Source organism: Cebus imitator, unplaced genomic scaffold (assembly GCF_001604975.1).
Source record: "Cebus imitator isolate Cc_AM_T3 unplaced genomic scaffold, Cebus_imitator-1.0 Scaffold232, whole genome shotgun sequence".
Lineage (NCBI taxonomy): Eukaryota > Metazoa > Chordata > Mammalia > Primates > Cebidae > Cebus > Cebus imitator.
The window spans coordinates 3359904-3386243 of record NW_016107547.1 but is presented as its reverse complement, the minus strand read 5'-3'; the positions used below and the strand labels follow the sequence as shown (position 1 = coordinate 3386243).

The 26340-nt window shown below is 36.4% G+C and overlaps 1 protein-coding gene across 1 annotated transcript in view; it reads left to right on the top strand.

Moving 5' to 3' along the window:
* LOC108281847 (teneurin-1-like) overlaps positions 1-22467 on the top strand; it is a 71858-nt gene extending 49391 nt beyond the window's left edge. Inside the window, exons 2-3 of the mRNA XM_017497556.2 lie at positions 18415-18675; positions 22337-22467. Of these exons, the coding sequence (XP_017353045.1) occupies positions 18415-18675; positions 22337-22467 (392 nt within the window). The remainder of the gene's footprint in view (positions 1-18414; positions 18676-22336) is intronic.
* The last annotated feature ends 3873 nt before the right edge of the window (positions 22468-26340 follow it).

Here is a 26340-nt window from a genome sequence, read left to right as displayed (position 1 = left end):
AAAACTCACAATGTGAGAATTGTTTGCACATGTATATATATCTGTGTGGGTGTATGTGTGTGTGTATACCTCTGTACCTATTAATCATTTTTATCAAGAAGATCCATTGTTCATGGTGTGTACCATATATTGGTCATTATGTTGCAGGCAAGTAAAAAGAAATTACCCACTTAACAGGAGAGAAACGCATTAACTCTTCAAACTAATAGGGGTGGTTTTATTAAATTACCTCCTCCAGTTAGTTGCTTTAATGGTACCCTAGTCTCCACACACTGATGCCTGTTTGAGCAGTAAGTAGTTTTCTGCCACCTTGCCAAGAGAACTAGGGTATCTCCTTTTTTAACATGAAGAGCTTGAGGAGGGAGTGTGAAAGTTTGGCCTTTTCTTTATATTAGTAAAATATTCATTTATGGAATCACTATGCATTTGTATATAAATATATAGTAGATATAAATTACTACCTCTATTTATAAAAATCCAGTATCTCTTTTAAGTGAATGGCAATAGTAAGAAAAAAATTATGATCAATGTTTTTCCAACTTTTACATTCCACTGTATCCAATTTTATACTTTTTTTACTAATTTTTTTTCTTTTTGAGACAGAGTCTCACTCTCTTCCCCACGCTAGAGTACAGTGGGGTGATCTTGGCTCACTGCAATCTCTGCCACTCAGGTTCAAACTATTCTCCTGCCTCAGCCTCCCGAGTAGCTGAGATTACAGGCGCCCACCACTACACCCAGCTAATTTTTTGTATTTTTAGTAGAGATGGGGTTTCACCATGTTGGTCAGGCTGGTCTCCAACTCACAACCTCAGGTGATCCACCCACCTCAGCCTCCCAAAGTACCGGGATTACAGGCATGAGCCACCACACCCAGCCTATTATTTCTATTTTTCAAATAAAGCAACCAAGGCTCAATGAGAGATTAAATAAATTCTCCAAGGCCACACAGATACCAAGTGGCAATGCTAACTTGCAACAATTTTAACACCAACCTAATGACCTCATGCAGCATATGAACTTATAAGTAGCACATTGAAATTCACAGCTTAGGTTGTCATTTGTGCAATGTGCATGTGGTGGACGCTAGGACTTCCTGCTTCTTGCCTCCCAGGTTTCACTCAGCTCACTGCTGTCTCCATCTGGATTTCCACCACCAGCTGCCAAAATACTTGGAGGGATATAGCAGCCAGGAGGCAATGGGCATTTCTTTTGTCACTGACAGTATAAAAAGAGACCTTTAAACTATGCATGTATTATTAATAGCTCATTGTTCCATATGAGTTTAATGCATTTTATACCTCCTTTTGAAGTATTATTCCACTCTGTACTAATTCTTATGGATTAACTTTACCAAATCTTGTCACTTTGACTCATTGAAAACAACAGTATTTTAGAGTATTTTCTGTGCTTGCAGACAACACAAACAACATCTGTGTCTGCAGGCGGACAAATAAAAGAAAACATTGGCCTCTCTTGTGTTTAGCTCCCTAGCACAGAGCAGCTGCCTTGAGGAGAGTTTTGAAATTATTTAACAACATTAACAAAGATGAGAGGAATAATATTCACTGGGAAATGTGTGTTGGGGTATTACTTCAGCACGTTAACACCCAGCTAGAGGAAGCAATCAGATGAAATTTTGGGGGCATTTCCTGTTTACAAGGTAGTATTATCACCTCATGCTAAATCGACTGAGCCTAAATCTGTGATCTACATTAAGAGTTTTACATGTATCACAGTATTCAGAGAAAGGCTGTGAGTTGAGAATATTCTACAGCTTCTGATAAAATGTTTAGGAACATTTTTCTTTATTTTAAATTTATCAAGGAGGTACGAAATTAGATAAAGGCTTGCTTCTCTTTAGCTCACACACTATCATTTAGTGCTAACACTGCAGGCAATTTCTGCAAAATGCATTTTCCAAAACCTCTCAAAGCTGGAAAGCAAATGCAAACAGCAACAATAACATTAGTGCTTTTGAATTGGAAACTTATATTATCCAAATCCTTATTAACGGTGCCCAAACACTTAACCTGAACAATCAAATTAATGTTTCAGGCATTTAAAAAACAATGGACAATCTATATACGTGAATGCACATTCCTTTCACACATTTTGGAAGGATGTGCAGGTAAAACAATCTATGAGGATTGCCCAAGGACATTAATGATATACAGGACGGATGTAATATGAGTCTACACAATGCCTGGAACAGTTGACTCCATTTGGTTCCCAAATCATCACCTTGGGGGGAGAAAGCACAAAGAGCCAAATAGTGATTTGATATTATATTGACAAAACACATGCTTGGCTGAATTTTCACTTTTGACATAGTCACTTGGGTTTGTCACTGGTTCCAAGGTTTCTCCCAGGCACGATTTAAGGTAGATGTGTTCCTTCTGTTCATCCACTGTCTGTCACTCTCTCCCTCCCCATATTCCGCATCCTTTTGGCAAAAGCATTACTTTTGCCGTTGTCACTTCCTTTTCCAGAATTCTAGCTCCATTTGTTTTTGCTTGCTTGCTTGTTCAAATGTTCCTATTCGTGGCCAATTGCCTAAGAGCACAGCACGGTGTTAGCAAATTTGACAAAGTTAAGCTACGTTTAGTATACTTTCTCTTCCCTGACTAATGCCAAATTTTATATATATATATATATATACATGGAGAGAGAGAGAGAGAGAGAGAGAGGGAGAGGGACTTGCCGTGTCACCCAGGCTTTGTAGTGCAGTGGTGCGATCACAGCTCACTGAAGCTTTGACCTCCAGGGCTTAAGCCATCCTTCTGCCTCAGTCTCCCAAGTAGTTGGGACTACAGGTGTGTGCCACCACACCCAGCTAATTTTGTAAAGTTTTTATAGAGACGGGGCCTCACTTTGTTGCCCAGGCTATTGTCAAACTCCTGAGCTCAGGTGACCTTCTTGCCTCCACCTCCCAAAGTTCCAGAATTACACACATGAGCTACTGCACTTGGCCTATAATTTTTAATAGAGCACTTCAACCCTTAGTTTTCATGCCCTCAGTCCATGTGTTATTCAATAAGCATTCATGGAACACCTATGGTGTGACAGACACTGGTAGGATCCAGGCAGATTAGAGAGAAGGAAAAAGATATGTCCTCTTCCCTCGAAGGGCTGACAATCTATTGCAGACATGGAAATGATGACAGGACAAGGAAGTAAGTAAGTGCCATGATAGATCTATACATCAAGGACTGTGGAGTCCAAGCAAAGTGAGGGACTCACTCTGTAAGACTGAGACAGGCTCCAGAGAAGTGATATTTTGAGTTTCATCTTAAAGGATGAATGCACCTCTGTTAGGTTAAAAAGTGGATAAGTGTGTTTCTAGCACAGAGAAGTATGTCTTCAAAGGCAAAGACAAGTGCAAAGGAATAATGGATTTAAAGAACAGCAAACAATTGTCTGCATCTGTACTGTAGGTGTAGGGGCAGGAGTAGAAGAACCAGTAAAGTAGGATGGAGCCAGTTTGTAAAGGGCCTTATATACCATACTAAGGAATTGGGTCTTGCTTGATCTTAGATTATATCTCATGCTGCTTACTATTCCTGTATGTTAGGGCTCCAGAATCATTAATCTGAACACAAATAACTGAGTTTACATTTTTTTTTTTTTGCATACGTCTGCAAAGCAGCCTGGAAATTTGCTAGCTGTGAGTTTTAATCCAGAATGTAAGAAAATTGATTTAACTAGAAAATATTTATTAACCACCTAATGTAGCAAGCATTGTTCCAGGTATCAGAGAAAAAGCATTGAACAAAACAGACAAAAATCCCTGCCATCATGGAACTCATATTCTAGTGGGAATAAATTTGTAACAACCGTGCTCGGTAAATATTTGGTATCAGAATCACACAGATTTTCATATGTATATTTATCTACATGTTATTGTCTGTGCATTTCATCTGGGTATTAACTCAGGTTCCTCCAGAGGGTCAGCAAAATTGAGTATATGAAAGCAGTGACAAATAGGAATTTAGCTTCTTCCATCAAACTGAAATCTACTAGGTGAAAAACACGTCAATGGTTTCTGTGTACGGTATCCTCTGTTTGAGGGAAGTTGAGGACCCTGGGAGGCTATGCTGAGATATGCCACATTTGTTCCTGTTCTGTGTGTTCACTTTTCTTCTCAAAAAGTTTTTGGCTAAATACTTGGAAACTTAATATCCTGACAGAGGGAATAAGAAGGGAGAGAGCGAGAAAGAGGGATGGAGAGAGGGCTAGGGACAGAGGTTTATTTTGTGGGGGAGAAGAGCTCTTCTAGTCAACCCAGAGCCCACCTGCAACACTGTAATCACCACAGACTTTAGAGATGGGGAGGTGTGGTGGGGTTGGGGGGAGAAAAATTGAATTACTCCACAGTTTAGCTATAAAATTATAACACTGTTCTACTTCATGATGTATAATTAATAAATAAAAGTCCAGTCTTGAAAGGGTGTGCTATATAAATGTCAAATAATATTCACTTTGAAAATTCCAAACCTGGATAGGGTTATTTAAAAACAGTCCACTTGTGAACAGTTTAATTTTAGCATTGGACTAAAATTATAAAAAGATAACTTTCATTCATCTAGGAAAACAGTTTTATTTCTTAGCCTACATAAAATTCAAATGGGACTTAGGAGAGGTGTGAACAGAAAGCTAACTGAAAAGGCCATTTTGAATTATAATTATTCATGTAATAAAATTAAAATATATATCATCTACTGTTATATTAAAATTATCACTAGATTCCAAGGGTACCTTTCAATAAAAACCTCTTTCCAATAAGAATTAGTAAGGCTGGTCGTGGTGGCTCACACCTGTAATCCCAGTACTTTGGGAGGCTGAGGTGGGTGGATCACCTGAGGTCGTGAGTTGGAGACCAGCCTGACCAACATGGTGAAACCGTGTATCTACTAAAAATACAAAAAATTAGCTGGGCGTAGTGGCGGGTGCCTATAATCTCGGCTACCCAGGAGGCTGAGGCAGGAGAATCACTTGAACCCAGGAGGTGGAGATTTCAGTGAGCCAATATTGCACCACTGCACTCCAGCCCCGGCAACAAGAGTGACACTCCATCTCAAAAAAAAAAGGAATAATAACAACCTTTCTCTGAGGGCTACTCTGAGGATTAAATGAAATAATATATTTTTCAGGGCTTGGTACATAGAGGATGCTAAATTCATGGAGGTCAAGCTACAAAGGAACATGTAGTTTTACATATTAAAAAAGAAGAAGAGAGTAAATCCAAACATTAATTTAACATCTTCTTCTTTTTTAAATTTTACTTGAAGTTCTGGGAACATGCACACATATGTTTATTGCAGCACTATGTACAATAGCAAAGACTTGGAACCAACCCACATGTCCATCAGTGATAGACTGGATAAAGAAAATGTGGCACATATACATCATGGAATATTATGCAGTCATAAAAAAGAATGACTTCTTGTCCTTTGCAGGGACATGGATGAAGCTGGACACAATTATCCTTCATGGGTTTTTGATGGTGTTGATAGGTGCAGCAAACCACCATGGCACATTTATACTTGTGTAACAAACCTGCACACTCAGCACATATATCCCAGAACTTAAATAAAATAAAATAAAAGGATGCTAAATTCATGTTCAGATTTACTATCTTCTTTTTTTAATATGTATAATTGCATTTTGGTAGCTTGACCTCCGTCCATTTGTACCCCAGGACTGGGGAATGTGTGCTTTGAAGTCAAAACTAGCTAGTTCAAGTGATTACATCTAAAACCTTATACTTAGTCAGTTGCAAGTGAATTTTCTGGTAACTGAGATAAGTTTCCCAACTTCCACAGCTAATGGAGAACGGCCTTCCTTTCTAAATAAAAGTTTGTCATGGGATGGACTGTAATGTTAAATACCACTCTCAAAATAATTGTATTGGTTCAGATCTACTATGCTTCAGAATGAGGTCAAGACTGACCCTGGTTACAAAAGTATATGACTACTATGCTAGTGTTTGTATATAAAAACCCATTCTGCCATTGACTATATATACTATGCCACTGAAGAGTCTTTGTAGAAAGTAATGGTAAACACATGGTATGTTACCAACCTCCTATTGTTGCAAAGTAGATTTTGAGGGTTTTTTACCTAGTAAGGTTTCATTTGCACTGAGTTAACCATATCCTCTCATCCAGTCTTCTTTGAAACAAATGCATTCAACCAGAATCTGTCGCTATGGGATAAAACAAAGGCAACTAGACTGTTAAGGTGGAAATGGCAAATATGTGTCACTGACATCGTTGAGTCCACCTACTCTGTCATGTTACTTTATCATTGAGCCCAGATTGGCCCATGAATCTTTCCTGCCGGATTAAGAATAAACTCCATTTGTTGGTCATGTTTGCATTAGTCTGTAACAATCTAAGCATTCAGGATTTCGGTATCCAGAATTTAAGCCTTTCTGATTCCCTTGGAGTAAAAGCAAAATGGTAGACAAGTTGAGATAAATTGATCTGTTCATTTCCCTCATTGATGGTGGTGTGTGAACACAGATTTGTTTTTCTGTTTTATCAACCTTGCTGCTTTGTTTCATTGCTCCCAATGTTTTACTTGGACATTTCAATTAGGCAAGCAGAAAACATTCTTGTCACCCCCCTGTATTTTCTAGAAACATCTTTACTGAGGTAAAATTGACATACAATAAACTATATAGAAAGTACACAAATTGGTAAATTTTGCGTATGTATATATGCATTAAAACATTACCACAATCATCACGGTGAACCAACCTACCATCCCTAAAAGTTTCTTTTCACTGCTTTATAATGCCAATACCCTTCACTCCCCACACACCACAACCCAGGCAACAACTAATCTGCTTTCTCTTACTGTATATTAGTTTGCATTTTCTGGATACTTACATACCTGGAAGCACACAGTATGTAGACTTTTTCTTTGGCCTCTTTAACTCAGCATAATTATTTTGATATTTATTTATGTCATTGTAATTATTAATAGTTCATTCCTTTTTATGTCTCAGTAGTATTCTATTATATGGATATACCAGAGTTTGCATTCATTTGCTTGTTGATGTTTTTTGTTTCCAGCTTTTGGCTCTTACAAATAAAGCTGCTATGAACATTCGTGTACAAATCTTTGTAAGAACCTATGATTTCATTTATCTTTGGTAAATATTGAGGGCTGGAATACTTAGATCATATAGTAAGTGTACATATAATTTTATAAGACAGGAAGATATCTAGGGCCAACATTGCTCTGCACTCACTTAACACAGCTTAATAGCAAGACCCAAAAGGATAAAAATGTTGCCAAATAATTTAACCACACACTAGAACAAAGCTTTATATCCACATATATCAGACAGTCCCCAATTTACAATGGTTCAACGTAAAAATTTTTGACCAGGTGATTTAAAAACAATACACATGCAGTAGAAACAATACTTGAAGTACCCATGCAACCATTCTGTTTTTCATTTTCAGTGTAGCATTCTATAAATTACATGAGATATTCAACACTTTATTATAAAGACAGCCTTTGTGTTAGATGCTTTTACCTAACTGTAAGCTAATGTAAGTATTCTGAGCACCTTTAAGGTAAGCTAGGCTAAGCTATGATAGTCAGTGGATTAGGTGTATTAACGGCATTTTTGATTTACAATATTTTCAGCTTACAATGGGTTTATCAGAATGTTACCCCATTGTAAGTTGAGGAGCATCTATCTATGAATTCAAAACCCGTTTTGAGTGTTCTATTCAATGTCCATGAATTACGAGGTTTTCCAATCTGAGTATTGGAAACAGCAACTATTTCCAGCCCTGTTTCAGATTCAGAAGCTCTTTTATTCCTTTCAGATGGTTCTTTCTCCATTCTCAGATGGTTTTCTTGCATGCATGTGCTGTCCAGAATGCAGGTGAATAAGCAGGGAGCACCCTCTGAAGATCTATGGAATTCTCTTTCTGTGAAGTTCCCTCCTCTCTGATACTCTGTACTGCAAACTCTAGCTATCTTGGGCTTCCCACACAACCAGCTTAGTCTTCTCAACTCAGAGAGACTACCAGGCTCTACCTGTGATCCCCCTCCTTGTCCTGAGGCATACAAACTCTTAAAGGGTTTACCTAATGTGTTTCTCTATCTCAGGGATTGTTGCCCTTCATTACCTGTTGCCCAATGCCTGAAAACAGTTGTTTCATGCATTTGGTGTGGCTTTCATTGTTGTCATTTGAGGCAGGAGGATACATTTGGTTCCTGTCACTCTATCTGGTCCAGAATTTGATGTTTTCCTCTGAATGAAATTCATTCAAATTTGCAAGTTCCTGATGAGTGTCCAAAAAGTTATTTCCTCATTCTTTCCCAACTTGGAAAATTTCTTTCTTTTCTTTTTTTTTTTCTTTCTGATGAGGTCTCATGCTGTCACCTAGGCTGCTTGGAAAATTTCTTTCTTTTCTTTCCTTCTTTCCTCCCCTCCCCTCCCTCCCCTTCCCTTCCCTTCCCGTCCCTTCCCTTCATCTTCTGATGAGGTCTCACACTATCACCTAGGCTGCAGTGTAGTGGTACAATCATAGATCACTTAGGGCTCAAGTGATCCTCCCACCTCAGCCTCCCAAGTAGTTGGGACTACAGGCAGATGCCACCACACATGGCTAATTTTTTTTAAATGGAGACAGTCTCGCTTTATTGTTCAGTCTGGTTTCAAACTGCTGGGCTCAAGCAATCCTCCCACCTTGGCTTCCCAAAGTGGTGGGACTACAGTCAAGAGCCACCCACATCCAGCCAGAATCTCTTTTTGCTATTCCTGAAAAATTTTTTTAGTGACATTTTCTGAGTTCCTGAAAACAGGCTGTCAGAAGAGCTACAAACTCACTCCAGGGCATTCTACAAACTTAGGGATATGGCATGAAACTGGTTGATGAGAATGACAAAAGAAATTTCTATTCAAGCCAGCTTAAAGATGGTCCTTTACCAAGGTTTTGTGACTAGTTTCAATAACATTTCCCCAGTTCTACACCCTAGAGTACATTTCTGAAGATTTTTAACAGGCAATTATTTCCCAATTCATTGTGCCAAAAAGTATAGTGAAGAAAGCTTCTTTTGTGTGACTATTTCAGTCAGAAGATGATACTGAGTACTTATTCTCCATTAGTCTAATATTATAAATTGTATTTTTCTGAATTCACAGCCAATGGGCTGCTGTCTTTCTCTTCTTGCCAAATTTGTGGAACATCTGTTATTTGAAACACACAGCTAATTTACCAAAATAGCAATTTTTCAATTTGCATTAGTAGGCATTGTTTTATGTTAAGCAAAACCACCTCAAATGTGTCAGATTTGGGTTCAAGATGTTAACCCTTTCAAGAGTGGTTCCATGTTAGCTATTAATTTTTAAAATATGGTATTTAGGGTCCTTTGCCTAGAATTCTTCTAAGGCTTGAGGAGATGGCAATACCACCTTAGAATGTAATTTATTCTGCAGTTCATGATGGACGCTGGCTCTAGTGCACCATTCTATCTTGGCATTTTTACTCATTCATCACAAAGTAAATGCTTACAGAGAAGTGTAGAATGTTACAGAAATAATATTGCTTGCCTTTATGAGTATGTGTTTGAAGCATTCACAAGTGCTTTTAATGGTTATTTAACTCTAGCTCATTGATCTCACTTCTCTAGATAGAATTGTGCAGCAGATTAATGTAGTTTAAAATTTCAGACACACACACATACACCTTGACAAAAGAGCTTCACATACTTAGTGAGCATAATGGAAATACACAAGTATACCTGGAAGACCATGATGGGCAATAAGGATGCAGGTTCCAAAGTGTTATGAACAGCCAGAAAATTGGGCCAACACATGTAAGAAATGAGAAATTTTTAGGGCCATTGAGCACCATGCATTTTCAGTGTTCAGTAGCCCTGAAAATTTCTCATTTTGGCCAGGAAGTCTCTGTCTCATTCAAAATGTTGAAATAAAGGGAACATGCAGAGGTTCTCATTGATCTAAATTTCTGTTGAAGTCCAGGACCTCCCACCATCTTTTCTAGTCCTTTATTCTTTTTCCAGACCCTTATTACAAAGACTGCAGAGATAGCATCCAATTTTTGTCATTGTAGTGGTAACTGCTGAGCTAGCTTCAAAACAAGTTCTCCCATCTTATGTGAATATAGCCTAAATGGAGCTGTTCACTAAGGTGAAAATTAGTTTAAGGAAATAGCAGTTGCTTATTCCCACATCAAATTCTCTTCCTCTTGTTAGATTGCTGAAGGATATTTTAATCTCTCTCTAAATATGATTGGAGTTTGTTTTGATTTCTTCCAGGTTTCTACCTCATCTTCTTTCTTTCTGAGTTTCTGCTATAATTCTGTGTCCTCTGATTTGAGCCATTTTTACAGATTTTCAATTCACTGTACTTCTGAGAGCATCCTTTTTTGATATTAACATAGCCTTTTAACTGCATTCTAGGATGTCTCCAGTTAGCCAGTATTGGTCACAAAGCATGAATATTTCTACTTCAAGCTTTTAACTCTGCCCAGATTTGTTGCCATGCTTTTCAGTATACTGACAGATGGAGAAATCTTGAAAATTAAATAAGGTATAATTAGTAGGTCCTGAGTGCCGAGATAATGGGTGCTTTTGAAACTGTCAAGGGGAGATTAGGCTCCAGGAAGCTTAGTTATTTTATTTAAGTCTTTTTATAACCCCAGGCTCCTGTCTTACACGTGGGAGCATTCCATCTCTCATTCCTGTGCCCCAGAAAAAGCTGATGAGCCCTCAGCAGAAAAATTAAAGTTAGGTTTGGATGATGTCTTTATTACTTAGTTGTCATTAGGGACTTAAAAGAGGCTCTGTGTGGAACTTCCCAAAGGACATGACAAGGTCCTGTTAACTCACTCTGCTCACTGCCTAGTGTACTGCTGTACATTTGATAAAACGTTTTCATGAAGAGAGGAGGAAATTAAATTGAACTAATTTTCTAAGACTAAGAAAAATCAGAGGAGAATATTTTGTTTTGATTTCTTTACTTGAAATTGAGTGGGTGTTCAGTGAAGCTGTGTTTAAGTAAACTTACTTGAACTGATTTAGTTGACAATTTTATACCGTTTTCTTTTTAAAGCCCTCAAACTGAGAAATATAAAATTGTACCCAGTAGTGAAAATTATTTGCCTGTTAGCTGGTATTACTCACTTCTTTCTCTCTGTATTTCTTGATTAAGGTTGTAATAATCCATTGCATTTTTCCCCGGAGCCAGTAATGAATTATTAGTGGGTCAGTAATATTTTTTAATTGTGTGAATTTTATTCATTATGTTTCCAATAGCCATGTTGTAAATGGATAATTTTATATTTGATGAGTAATGATTTACTCAGTTGCTTTTTTACATTTTAAATTTTAGATACTCTATTTCTCTATCAATAATCTTGCAATTCATAGTAGATACATAGGCCCTATCAATACTTTAACATGGCATGAATTATAATTATGGCATAAGATCTTGTTTAACTTATATGTACTATACCCTTCACAAAGAGGGATAAATGGCACCTTGATTTCATAAAACTAACTCTTTTCCCATTTGAAAGCATTGACGAGTACACATATTGGACAACATGTTCAGGTTATAATTATAGAATTTTAAAGCAAGTCAGTTACCTAGAGATTTATTTCTAGTTGGATTCATACATCTTACAAACGAGAAAACTGTGGCCCCCCAAAATGTTAAGTGACTTATCCAAAAATCACATGGCTAATTAATAAAACTTGCTTCTGCACGTAATCTATAAGGGTTGTTATGAGTCACAATAATTAAAGCTAAGAATTCTATCCCCTCCCCCCTCCCTTATTATGGAAATGGACTATACTCTTTAAAAGTTATATCCCAAATTTCTCAGGTAATGGTTAAAATTAATCATACTTCTTGACTTCCAGTTACTTATTTGGAGTGTAATGCCTTAAAACTCTCTTTATATAGAGGAAGCATGCGTAGGTAGAATTTTGAGAAAAATAATCTTAAGCTTATCAGAAACAGAGAAATGGGCCGGGCATGGTAGCTCACACCTGTAATACTTGAGCCAAGGAGTTCTAGACCAGCCTGGGCAACATTGGGGAGAGCTCTTCTCTACAAATAATTTTAAAATTAGCTGGGTGTGGTAGTGCAAGTCTATAGTCCCAGTTACTTGGGAGGCTGAGGCGGGAGGAGGATCTCCTGAGCCTGGGAAGTTGAGGCTGCAGTGAGCCAAGATAGTGCCACTGCACTCCAGCCTGGGTGACAGAGCGAAACCCTGTCTCAAACAAAACAAAACAAAACAAAACACAGAAATGGCATTTCTAGGACAAAGCTAATACAGATAGCTATAACTGTCCTTTTCAAGTTTTGACAAGTGTCTTCTTTAGGCTGAACACCTGATGGTCAACCCTTAGATTCAGAGAGAAAGTACAGTTTATTTTTTATTCAGCATTTCAGAGCATTTTTTTAAAGTTATTAATTTGTTAGCATTAGTAGATGCCTAATGTGATCCTATGTGGCAGACCAACTCTACTCAATCTCATGATCATCAACTATAAATGTTTCCCTATCTGCTGAAAGCTTAGCAGTGATGAGTTTTATCCTTAGTTTCCCTCCTAAATTTGACTTTCAACTCTTATGTGTCTAGGACAAAAGTACACCCTAGAAGATCCCTGAGAAATCATGCATCAGCCGGGCGGGGTGGCTCACACCTATAATCTTAGCACTTTGAGAGGCCAAGGCAAATGGATCACCTGAGATCAGGAATTCGAGACCAGCCTGGCCAACATGGAGAAACCTGTCTCTACTAAAAATACAAAAATTAGCCAGGCATGGTGGCAGGCACCTGTCATCCCAGCTACTCGGGAGGCTCAGGCAGGAGAATTGCTTGAACCTGGGAGGCAGAGGTTGCAGTGAGCTGAGACTGTGCCATTGCACTACAGCCTGGGCAACAAGAGTGAAACTCTGTCAAAAAAAAAAAAAAAAAAAAAAAAAAAAAAAAAAAAAAAAAAAAAAAAGAATGAAAGAAAAAGAAATCATGCATCAGTTAGTCTTAATGGCCTCTTGGCTTAAATATAAGCGAGATGACATTTTGACTACCTTTTTGTTCATGTTACATTTACTTTATTCCAGTAGAGAGAAAAGAGTAAGACCTCCTTCTAGCTTTGAGACTCTCAGCTCCACCTGTGAAAATTGATTCAAAAGTCTCCTTGTTGTTTTAATATCTGGTGGTGTACAGTCAATTAAAAATCATTGTAGGGGTCTAATTGAAGAATAATAAACTACACTTACTACATATACTTAAGGTGTGCAATATGATAAACTTTAGCATGTATACACCTGTGAAACTATCACCCCAATCAAGATAACAGACATTTAGATCACCCCAAACTTTCTTTGTGTTCTTTGTTATCCAGCTCTCCCTCCACCCTTTCCCCCAGGCAACCACTTATTGGCTTAATGTCACAGGAGATTAGTTTAATTTTCTAGAATTTTATATAAATGGAAATATACCATATATAGAAGTGTGTCTGTCTTCTTTCACTTAGCAGTCATTTTGAAGCCCATAACATTGTTATGCATCAGTAGTCCATTCCTTTTTAAGGCTGAGTAATATTCCATCGTGTAAATATACCACAGGTGGTTTATTCATTCATGTGTTCATAGACACGCGGGACATTACTACTTTTCAGCTATTTTCAAATAAAGCTGGTATGAACAACTTTGTACGGTTGGAAAGAAGTTTTCATTTATTTGTGATAAATGTCAAAGAGTGCATTGCTCTTTAGGTAAGTATAGCTTTAACTTTTCAGAAAACTGCCACACTGTTTTCTTAAGTGGTTGTACAGTTTTACTTCCTCACCACAAGTGTATGAGAATTATAATTGCTCCACATTCTTTCTTGAAACTTCTTGTGGTCAGAATTCTTTTAGCCATTCTATTGGATATGTAGCGGTATCTCATTGTGGCTGTAGTTTGCATTTTCTGGGTAACAGTGGTATCAAGCATCTTTTCATTTGCTTATCTTTTGTTGAAGATATCTTTAAGATAGGGGTGGCAAATTCTCTGGCCACCCCTATCTTTTGTTGAAGTATCTCTTTAAACATTTTGCCCACTTAAAAAATTGAATTTCAAGCATTGTAGAAAGCAGTATGACAGTACCTCAAAGAGCTAAAAGCAGAACTACCATTTGACACAGCAATCCTATTACTGGTTATATATTCAGAGGAATATAAATCATTCTACCATAAAGACATATGCACTCAGATGTTCATTGCAGCACTATTCATAATAGTAAAGGCATGGAATCAACCTAAATGCCCATTAATGACAGATTGGATAAAGAAAATGTGATACAGACTAGGTGCAGTGGCTCAGACCTGTAATCCCAGCATTTTGAAAGGCTGAGGCAGGAAGAAAGAAACAGGAAATGTGGTACATATACACCATGGAATACTATGCAGCCATAAAATAGAACAAGATCATGTCTTTTGTGAGAACATGGATGGAGCTGGAGGCTATTATCCTTAGCAACTAATGCAGAAACAAAAAAAAAGCAAATACCACATGTTCTCACTTATAAGTGGGAGCTAAATGGTGAGAGCTCATGAACACAGAGAAGGGAACAAGAGACACTGGAGGTACATGAGGGTGGAGGGTGGGAGGAGGGAGAGAAGTAGACAAAATAATTATTGTGTACTAGGCTTAATACCTGAGTGATAAAAAAAAAAAATCTGTACAACAAACCCCTATGACAAACCTGCACATGGACTCCAAACCTATTTTATCTAAAAAGATAAATTTTATCTTTAAAAAAGATAAATTAATTAAAAATAAAGAACTAAAAAGAAAATATTTCCTGCTATAGAATGCACTGTTATTCTGATCACATCAACTATCAACATAATTTTAGTCATTATAATTAACCCAATAATTAATTTATGGATTAATAAATCCTAAATCTATTTTATATAGACATTTGTTATATCTGTATTAAAAAAGCAAATAATTTTACTTTATATGTGAAGATAACAATAACTTAAGTTCAAAAGATATATACATTTAGAAGAAAAATAAAAAGTCTAGAGAATATCACAATATTTGATAGCATAACTAACTTTCATGTAAAAACAAAAAAAAATTGAATTTAAATTCTAGTCTGCTCAAATTTTGTCTCTTGCAAGGCTGCAAAATAGGTTTTCCTTCGAACAAAAACGAATTATCTGTTTGTGAGGTTGCAAATATATTATTCACTTGACCACATCTCTACCTGTTTCCTCTTAAAAAGTAGTTTCTCATAGTATCAGTCTATCCATTTAAATCTTAGACATTCTAAGATTGTACTTACATTTCTCTTGTAACTAGTTTTTGGTAAGAAGAGATCTGTAATAAACCCCATTGAACTTTATCTTCTCTAGAGAATATGTAGTACTTTAGGTAACAAGGGTATATGTGCAAGGCTAGAAAACAACCACTTACGGTGTGTCGTAAGTACTTTATAGATAATGCATCTTATGGGAATTTTGAGCACCATCAAGACGTTTGTGTATTTAAGAAAATATTTTACAATGGTGACATTGATTTCAAGAAAAGGAAGGAAATGAGGCAGTTCGATAAACATCAGTTACTATAAGTAAGTGAAATTTTTTCTCTTTTTCTTTCTTTTTTTTTTTTTTTTTTGCTTTACCACTTAAAGAGCAACTGATAGCTAACTTGGATTGTTATTTTTCTAATTATAGATTGACAAGAAAGTATACTTTTATCTGACTGTATTTAATTAGAGAATTTACGAGTTAATCTTTGTAGTCAAAGCAAGATATAGTTCCAATAGAAAATAAATTGTTTATCCTATGCAATTTTTTATCAGATTACATAGCATTTTCTTAGAAAGGAACAAATCCGTGTTCTGATATCCTTTTGAATGGGAAAAAAATCTCTTTAATAAAAAGGAAATCTGCTTACACCTGTCAGTGCTTTTAAAAAAACTTTATCTAGTGTTTTATTAATCTGGAATGACAAATTGGACCTGTATTTATTTTTATTTGCTCATCCTTTTCCAACGAATGCCATGACTCAGATGCTCATATTAAAATCTTTGGAAAGCCACATCTCATGTGCCATTGTATGAGTGAAACTAAATGCAAGTCTGTGCTTTTGGAAGTAAATTTTCTAATTAGTGCCCTGAATCCATGGAAAAAAAATGGAGATATTTCACAGCAATTCAGAGCAAAAGCTTCCTTTCTTGTGTCTTTAAACAGAATTAGAGATGGTGCAGCAAAATCTGTGGTGATGCCATGATGAGCTTGCACCCTCACTACTACCCATTCCCTGGCTCCCATTCACTTCAAAGAAATCTCTAGGGCAGTCATTTTCAAAGTATGATTCCTGGACCAGCAGCATGGGTCTCAACAGGGAAGTCATGTGAAATGCAAATTCTCTGGCCCTACTCCACACCTGCTGAATCAGAAACTTAAATTGGAAGGCACGAATGGGAGTGGGGGTGCAGCAATCTATGTTTTAACAAGGCTTTTAGGTGATTCTGAAGCAGACAAGTTTGAGAGCCACTGGTCTAGGGGAGTGAAGTAAGTTGTGAATACAGACCTATATAAAATTTATTTCTTACAGCTTCAAGCTGAAAGGTTTATTACCAGGTTGCTGTAGCAACAACTGCACAGTAGGATTGGATAATGAAACATTGTGAAATTAAGAGGCATGAATATTAGCTGATCCCAATATTCTAGATTGCTAAAATTTATATTGGGCAAAATGGATTTTTACTTTTAGCCTTATGGCAAGAAGAAGCATGGTTTCATAAAATTTTCTGTTTGACAAGTGGAAACCAGGACTATTTTTTTGAATACCACTCCTTTGGAATTTAGCCAAGTTTTTGTAGAAAAAGGGAATTACCCTTAAAGACATTCATCATGGAAGTCAAAAAGTAACATACTCAGCAGTGACTTATAACCCTGAAAGAGTTAATTTTTAATTGAATTTTTCTAATACATTATAGTAGCTTTATTTGCCTACTATATGTTTCAAAAGTGCAGTGCTAGGCATGTAGTGATATTAAATAAACAGAAAGAATTGGTTTGTTAAACTCTTATTTGGTAATTACATGCCACAAAAATAGCTATTTTTAAAATGTATTCATATTATGCTTGCTTTCCTCTAGTGTATGGTCTAAAATCCAGTACTTTCTGTATTCAAAGAATTAAATTCATGTTAGAGTTTGCATTTTATTGATATGTGCTAAGGATTAGATGCACTCAGTTAAGCTCCTTCCCAGCCAAATGACATACCCTGTCTCTGATGTCAGTCTGAGAAAATCCTATATAGTGTACTACATCTCCGGATTACCTTATCTAAGTATTACATGGACATTTCAGATGATATGTCTTGGCATGTGGTCATTTTTCATTAACTTATTAGGAATTGTTAAAGCATCTTTTCCCCTTTTTGACACCTTGCTATAATTGAATGTAAAATTGACTGTAAGACTGAATGCCTGATATTCATGCAGTAAGCTGTTGGGGCATCGTTGGTGTCCAGCAGAAACCATGCCTAGATGGGTGTTTTAGGAAAAAGGGCTCTGTTGCTATCTGATGTGAGATATGGACAAATAACATCTATCCTCTGGAGTTTATTTTCCTCAACTATAAAAAGAAGGAATTCATTGCATCATCTTCAAGGTTCTGAAATGTTTATAGTTCTAAGATCCAGGGGGAAAGGAGAGGAAATCCAATCTATGAACCACTGCCAAGGTACAATATATGACTAAAATTTTTTAGCTATTTGTTGAAAAAAATGAATTAAACAGAATAATTAGCATTAAGTCAGCCTTGAACTCTTAAAATCAATGGGAAATAATGATATTAGATACTGATGATTTAGAGTTTAAATTAACATGTTTTAGGAAAAATACTTTAGAAAAGTGCATTCGAACTTAATTCTTTTTTCTCAGTTTTCACATTAAATTATTTATTCTTAAATCCAGTGTGTGTGGAATACTTAGAAAAGCAAATAATTTTAATATTTTAAGCATAGGTATGCTCTGTACATCATATGTATTCTTCCTAGAAAAGAAATATCTTTTAAAGGACAGCTCTCTACACTTTATACTCCTCTGCACTCACTTATTTCATTACATTTTGTGAAACCTAAAATTGTAGCTATAAAGCTATTTTGGGCCCGCTTTTTCCAGAACCTTGTAAGAATCAACAGGAGCATAATTTTAAGCTACAGAAGTGCAAAATAAGCACAGAGTCCTAGCTACCATAAATAAAAGGCCAGAATTCTAACTTTGCAAAAACACATAATTACTACCAATGGGGGAGGGGGAAATGAGGACAAAAAGGAGAATTTTCTGGGGGATTACTTCATACTTCTAAACATTTTCTCTGAACTTTGTTTCTTCTCAGAGATGGAATTCTGCGAAACCTCTCACACTCTGTGCTCTGGCTACCAAACAGACATGCACAGCGTTTCCCGGCATGGCTACCAGCTAGAGATGGGATCTGATGTGGACACAGAGACAGAGGGTGCTGCCTCACCTGACCATGCACTAAGAATGTGGATACGGGGAATGAAATCAGAGCATAGCTCCTGTTTGTCCAGCCGGGCCAACTCTGCATTGTCCTTGACTGACACTGACCATGAAAGGAAGTCTGATGGGGAAAATGGTAATAAACTACTTGCATTGTTTAAGTAAAACACAGAAAGAATGCAGTTTTTAGCCTTTGCTTTGTTCTCCTTCCCTATATCTGCCCTTCTTTCATTCAATATGCAGAATGGAAATACAACTTAGCAGGGACTCAGGGACAAGGCACGTACCTAAGTATCTGGCAAATAGATATTTATTTATAATAACAGACAAAATACTTTTCATTTTTGGCCAGCTCCCAAGGGAAATAATCCCAGGTAATCAGTAATGTGCATGTTTTGTTTATTACTCACCTTTTATATTCATCTTTATTTTCCACCGCAATATTAGTGGGATTTATTATAAAATATATAAATGTTATGTATTTGGGCTTTATATCAATATATGAACAGTGAGATGAACGATTGTACAATAAGCATATTCTATATGTGCTTACTATTTGGATTCAGATTAACCTGTTGAATGTACAAATTTAAATTTATCAGGTTGGACTGAAATAATTTTAAAAAAACAGAAGGTGAATTAACATCATCCATTTGCTTGACAATAACGACTAGCAGCAGTATCATTATGTTGTAATCATATACGATTTTTTTGCAAGTTTTATAAAAGGAAACGTTTTGTCTTTTTGATTTGTTGGAAAGGGTTTAATTTATTTTATTTCTGTTCTTCTGCTCCTACCAGAGAACAAAATCTTTCCATAAAAAGCACATGAATGCTTATTAAGCACATTAATCTGGTGTCTCCATCGTTCTGTTTATGTAAATTTTGTAGGTCCCCATCACCATGACCACAACGCTTAGTCTGTTAACAGTGGTAATTAGTAATTTTTCAGGTGGCAGAGAGATCACCAGCTGTCCTGTGCCTGCAGTTGTTTTTTTTTTTTTTTTTTTTTTTTTTTCTATTTTGTCTTCTTCTGCCTCCTTTAACCCAAAGGTGACGCTGGCCATATAATCAGGAATGAGAGGTTACCTACTAGTTAGAATATCACTTCCTAAATAATAGACCATAACACTTTATAATATCACCAAGTATCCCTGGGATCTTGATTTTTTAAATTATTTTCATATATGTATGTGTTCATGTATGCATTGTTGACTTTGGCCAAGCATATAGGAAGTAACGTGTGGAAATGAGAAGGGAACATACTTGATATATGTAGCATATTCATGTAAGTGAAAAGCATTAGGATACAAGTTAGGAGACCTTTGGTCACAGCAGTTTTCTGGGTTTCATCTGTCAATTGGGAAAAACAATGACCAAAATTATATGAAATGGGGTGGTAGGTGATCTCTTATACTGCCAAGACATCTTGTTTTCCCTCGTCTCACTCTGGACATATTCACTGGGTTGAAACATTAAAATGAAAGAAAGAAGTTTCCCCACTGGGCTCTACTATTCTTTTTGTGTGTGTGTGAAATGATTACTACAATCAAATTTATTAACATATTTGTCACTACACATAGTTTACCATTTGTGTGTGTGTGGTAAGAACACTTAAGATTGGTGCTAGCCAATTTTAAATATATGATACAGTATTATTAACTGTAGTCAACCATGCTGTATCTTAGGTCTCCAGAAATTACTGATTCTGCATGACAAAAACTCTGTAATTTTTGATCAACATCTCTACATTCCCTCCTCCTATAGCCTCTGGCAACCACCATTCTACTTTCTACTTTCATGAGTTTAACTGTTTTAAATTCCTTGTATAACAGAGATAATGCAGTATTTATCTTTTTGTGCCTGGCTTATTTTACTTAAAAATATTCTCCAGGTTCATTCCTTTTGTCACAAAGAATGAGATTTCCTTCTTAAAGGCTGAATAATATTTAATTTTATCTATGTATCTATCTACATTATATACAAATAAATATATACAATTGGGCCTTTGTAGCTGTGGATTCTGCATCCATGGATTCAAGCAATCACATATTAAAAATACCAAAAACTAAACAAATGAACCAAAAAAGCTGCATCTGTATTGAAGATGTACAGACTTTTTTCTTGCCATTATTCCCTAAAAATACAGTATAATAACTATATACATAATGATAGATATTTTCAGTAATCTAAAGATGATTTAAAGTATATGGGAGGATGCACATAGATTTTATGCAAATGGTACACTATTTCATATCAGGTACTTGAGCATCCATAGATTTTGGTATCCATGGGAAGTACTGGAACCTCTCCCCAAACAACTGTGGAATGACTGATAACATACAATTTATAAAAATATAATGGAATATTATTTCTACATAAATAGATAGAAAGATAGATAAACAGATACCTGGTTTGGATATTTGTCTTCTCCAAATCTCATGTTGAAATTAGACTCCCAATGTTGGAGGTGAGGCCCAGTGGGAGGTATTTGGGTCATGAGGGTGAATCCTTCATGAACGGCTTGATGCCATTTCAGGTAATGAGTGACTTCTTGCTCCATTAGTTCACATGAGAACTGGTGTTTAAAAAAGCATGACACCTCACCTCATCTCTTGCACCCTCTCTTGCCACGTGACATGCCTGTATCCCCTTTGCCTTCTGCCATGATTGGAGGTTCCCTGAAACTCTCAACAGAAGCAGATGCTTCTTGTACAGTCTGCAGAACCATGAACCAAATAAAGGTCTTTCCTATAAATTATCCAACCTCAGCTATTCCTTTATAGGAACACAACAAGGTCTAAAACTATGTATATATGTAAAATTATGTTACCCATTTTTGTTATGAGTCATTTGAGTTTCTTATACATTTTGGATATTAAGCCCTTATCAGATGTATTGTTTCCAAATATGTTCTCTCATTTTATATGTTGTCTCTTCACTATGTTATTGTTTTTTGCTGTACAAAAGCCTTTTAGTTTGATGTAATCCCATTTGTCCATTTTTGCTTTTGTTGCCTATGCTTTTTTTTTTTTTAATTGTACTTTAGGTTCTGGGGTATATGTGCAGAACATGCAGGATTGTTGCATCGGTACACACATGGCAATATGGTTTGCTGCCTCCATCTGCCCATCACCTACATCTAGCATTTCTCCCCATGTTATCCCTCCCCAACCTCCCCACCACCCCCCGCTGTCCCTTCCTTGCCCCTGTCAACAGACCCCAGTGTGTGATGCTCCCCTCCCTGTGTCCATATGTTCTCATTGTTCAACACCAGCCTATGAGTGAGAACATGCATTGTTTGATTTTCTGTTCTTGTGTCAGTTTGCTGAGAATGATGCTTTCCAGATTCATCCATGTCCCTACAAAGGACATGAACTCATCGTTTTTTATGGCTGCATAGTATTCCATGGTGTATATGTGCCACATTTTGCTTGTCCAGTCCATCGTCAATGGGCATTTGGGCTGGTTCCAGGTATTTGCTATTGTAAAAAGTGCCACTATGAACATATGTGTGCATGGCTCTACTATTCTTCTACCTCTGCAAGTCCCTTAGTATGAGGTATCTTTTGGGGTGATGAAAATATTCCAGAATAAGATAGATGATGATTGTATAACTGTGAAAATACTAAAAAACACTGAATTGTATGTGTTAAAAGGACGAATATCATGTATGTGAATTATATTGCAATTAAGCTGTTTTTTAAGTAACCACTAGATGAAGGGTAAGGGTTGAAGTTTGAGGAATTGCAGATAACTTGGAGAAGCCTTAAATAGTAAAATGTTTACTGTTGCAGGTTTCAAATTCTCTCCTGTTTGCTGTGACATGGAGGCTCAAGCTGGGTCTACTCAAGGCAAGTGTTTTCAAATATTTGATCACATATTATTTTTACTTCACCCCATCTCTGGCACCTACCCCCAAAAATGAAACCCTGCTTCTCTGACAAACAACACACAAGGCTGCTCAAGGAAACTGTCAGAGAATACAGTGGCAACTTGTTTGTTTTCTTCTTGAACATTTCATGTGTAAATGTTGGTGGTGAAGAGGAGGTGAAGGGGGAGCTAGGGAGAAGGATAAGACAGGATTCCAGGCAGGATGAGAAAACAGTTATTCAACCTGGGAGGAGAGATTGAAATCAGGTTGGGTTGGATTTGGCTTTATGACTTTCTACATATCTACCATGCTTTACATGGCTCTAATCATTAACTCCATATATTTTAGGTATTGTCATAACTTTCAGATGCTGTTTAGCAATTGGCTTTGGTCTCTTCCTCCACCTGTTTATGCTTGGCTTTATAATCACACTTTATCCATGTCATCAAACATAAATAGTACCTTCAAATTAAAAAAATGTTCATTCTCTTCTGTATACCTATATTTTCACTGTTATTCCTTAGTAAGGGGGCATTGGTGTTCTTTTACTTTTGCCTTCATTGTGTTCATTGGGTTTTGCCCCTTTGGAGAGGGATACTACTGAAAGTAACATTTATAAATTGTTTTCACAACTCGGCCTGTCCTGGGCCCTTCTCTAACACCTCGTAGAAGGGTCTCCACGTTTCACCACAAGGCAATGACTCAACAATGGGATGGAGCTGAGGTAGAAGAATGGCTTGAACATGGTAGGCCAAGGTTACCGTGAGCTGAGATCCTGCCATTGCACTCCAGCCTGGGTGACAAAGTGAGACTCCGTCTCAAAAAAAAAAAAAAGGATGGAGCTAGTATATAAAAATTAGAATAGAACAGTGTTTTTAACATGTAGGAACAATATGAATGTTCACTGTTATTATTGGATCAGCATTTCAAAATTTCCAAATATACTTTTCATATCTTTATCCCATTTCATCCTTACACCACTCTGTGAAACAAATTCTACTATTATCTCTATTTTACATATGAGGAAGTGTTAAAACAACAATTCAGAAACAATCTAGCTAAATGCAATGGATTTTTTTTTCCAAATATCCATTGCTTTCTCCCTTGGATCATATATGTATGCAATATGTGAACTTGAACAACTTTTCCCTGTTCAGTTCTGTATGTCTTACTTTGACTTATACTAATATTTTCAATGAGGAGTTTATAATTTGGGTTCTTATTTATCACCTATGCTAAGATTTTACCAGTGTGAATTCCACAAATTTTAATTGATGACAGCATTTCCATAGATTCATGAAGAGGTGGTTTGAGTTAAGGTAAGAGTGTAAATGGCTTTTCCAAAAGCACATTAATTTGAGGAAACAAGTTATTTCCAATGAATGAACTTGGCATTTGTATGAAAATGTTGCTATTTATTTCCTATTGATTTCATCCATTCACGAAAGCATGCTTATCAGGGCATCTATTTCATTAATTTGAGTTTACATATGTTATATTTGAAAAAGTAAAACTACTTAGAATATTTTTATGTATATGTTTCACTACCTCAGACTCCATCCCATCCCATCCCTGTGCCTCAATTAATGTAAGTGACGTTTCGTTTTGTTTCTGTCTTCCCATACTTTCTGAATTTTAGATTGTTGATGAGGCAATGGGCATGATATCATAGATCAGCTTAGGAACATTTGAGCCTCACTGCTGTGAATGTTAGATAAAAGTGAAGATAGGGGAAATTGTTAATTTAGGTGAATTGTCCAACTGAGAAAATTCTGAGAAGTAATTTCAAAGATGCTTACTATTCTGTTCATCCTAGGAGAATATGACTTTGGTTTTCTACTTACATTTCAAAAATCATATCTATAAAGACGTATTTCATTAATTGGCCAAGTCTTTCAGATTTTTTTTCTCATTTCCTTAACTGTTTGGTTGCCCTTAATTGAATTTGTGTCTCTGACATTTTATAACTCATGAAGTTTATAACACCTTGTGGAAGGGTCTGCACATTTCACCGCAAGGCAATGACTCAACAATGAGATGGAGCTGAGGCAGAAGAATGGCTTGAACCTGGGAGGCCGAGGTTGCCATGAGCTGAGATCGTGCCATTGCACTCCAGCCTGGGTGACAAAGTGAGACTCCATCTCAAAAAAAAAAAAAAAAGGGATGGAACTAGTATATAAAAATTAGAATAGAACAGTGCAAGAAATAACCCTTAATTTCAGAACTAAAACACTTCAACTTAAAGCCCTAAAGTGCTGGAAAGGAAAACCATCGGGTGACAGAAGGGGATCTGGAGGTTTTCACAGAGGTAGAAGGACGCTAATGCATTATGTTTCCGTTCTCTCAAATTTGTCCTAAGTAAACCCTTTATCATCTGTTGATGCCGAATTGTCTATTAAGAAAAATGTAGATTCACTCAAGTTAGCTTCATTTTGGGACCTGGGAACAGTCAATACCTAGGTAATACTTTTATATCATCCATCATGCTTTATTCTACCTCTTTTCCATTCCCATTTCGCCTTACTAACAACATTGCTACTCATCATAGGTTAATACTAGAGTTGTGTATTTTATATCCTAACAGTGGTTGTTAATAAGTGCTAGACTGGAAGCTACTTGAAGAAAGGGTCTGATTTATTCACTTTTGTAGCTTCAGTACTTAGCAAGGGGACCTAGAGCACAGCAGGCACTAAATAAATGAAAACTATGCATTGCTATAAGGGTAAAATATATTTTTTGTGGATCTTGTCTGATCTTGTGTGACTCTTCTAAGGATAGAAGTGTTACAGTGTGTCAGACCTCTGCTCATCTAACATATAACTCTATCTCTGACAGGTGATCTAATGGGCATTTAATTATTTTAATTATGGGTACATAGTAGGTATACATATTTATGGGTACCTGTGATGTTTTGATACAGGCATACAATGTGTAATCAGAGCATCCATCACCTCAAGCATTTATCATTTCTTTGTTAAGAACATTCCAATTCCACTATTTCAGTTATTTTTAAATATGTAAGTTAACATTGACTACGGTCACCCTGTTGTGCTATCAAACACTAGATCTTATTCATTCTCCCTAGCTATATTTGTGCACTTATTAACCATCCTTACCTTTCCCCCAACTTCCCTCTACCCTCTTCAGCCTCTGGGCACCATCCATCTACTCTCTATCTTCATAAGTTCAATTGTTTTGATTTTTAGCTCCCACAAATCAATAAGAACATGTGAACTTTGTCTTTCTGTGCCTGACTTATTTCACTTGACATAATATCCTCCAATTCCATTCATGTTGTTGCAAATGACAAGATTTCATTCTTTTAATGGCTGGATAACATTATGTTATATACATGTGCTATATTTTCTTTATCCATTCATCTGTTGATGGACATTTAGGTTGCTTCCATGTCTTGGCTACTATAAATAGTACGATGATATATTTCCTTTCTTTTGTGTATATACTTAGTAGTGGGATTGCTAGAGCATATGGTAGTTCTATTTTTAGGTTTTTTTTTTTAGGGTACCTCCATACTGTTCTTCATGGTGACTATACTAAATTATATTCCCACCAACAGTGTATAAGGGTTCCCATTTCTCCACATCCTAGCCAGCATTTGTTATTGCCTGCCATTTCGGTAAAAGCCATGGTAACTGGGGTGAGGTGATATCTCATTGTAGTTTTGATTTGTATTTCTCTGATGGTTAATGATGTTGAGCATTTTGTCATATACCCGTTGGCCATTCATGTTTCTTCTTTTGAGAAATGTCTATTTTTTTGCCCATTTTAAAATCAGATTATTTGATTTTTTCCTATTGAATTGTTTGAGCTTCTTATATATTCTGGTAATTAATCCTTCATCACAAATTATCCTTTATTTGTGACTAGTCTGCAGATACTTTCTTTCATTCTGTGGGTTTCTCTTCA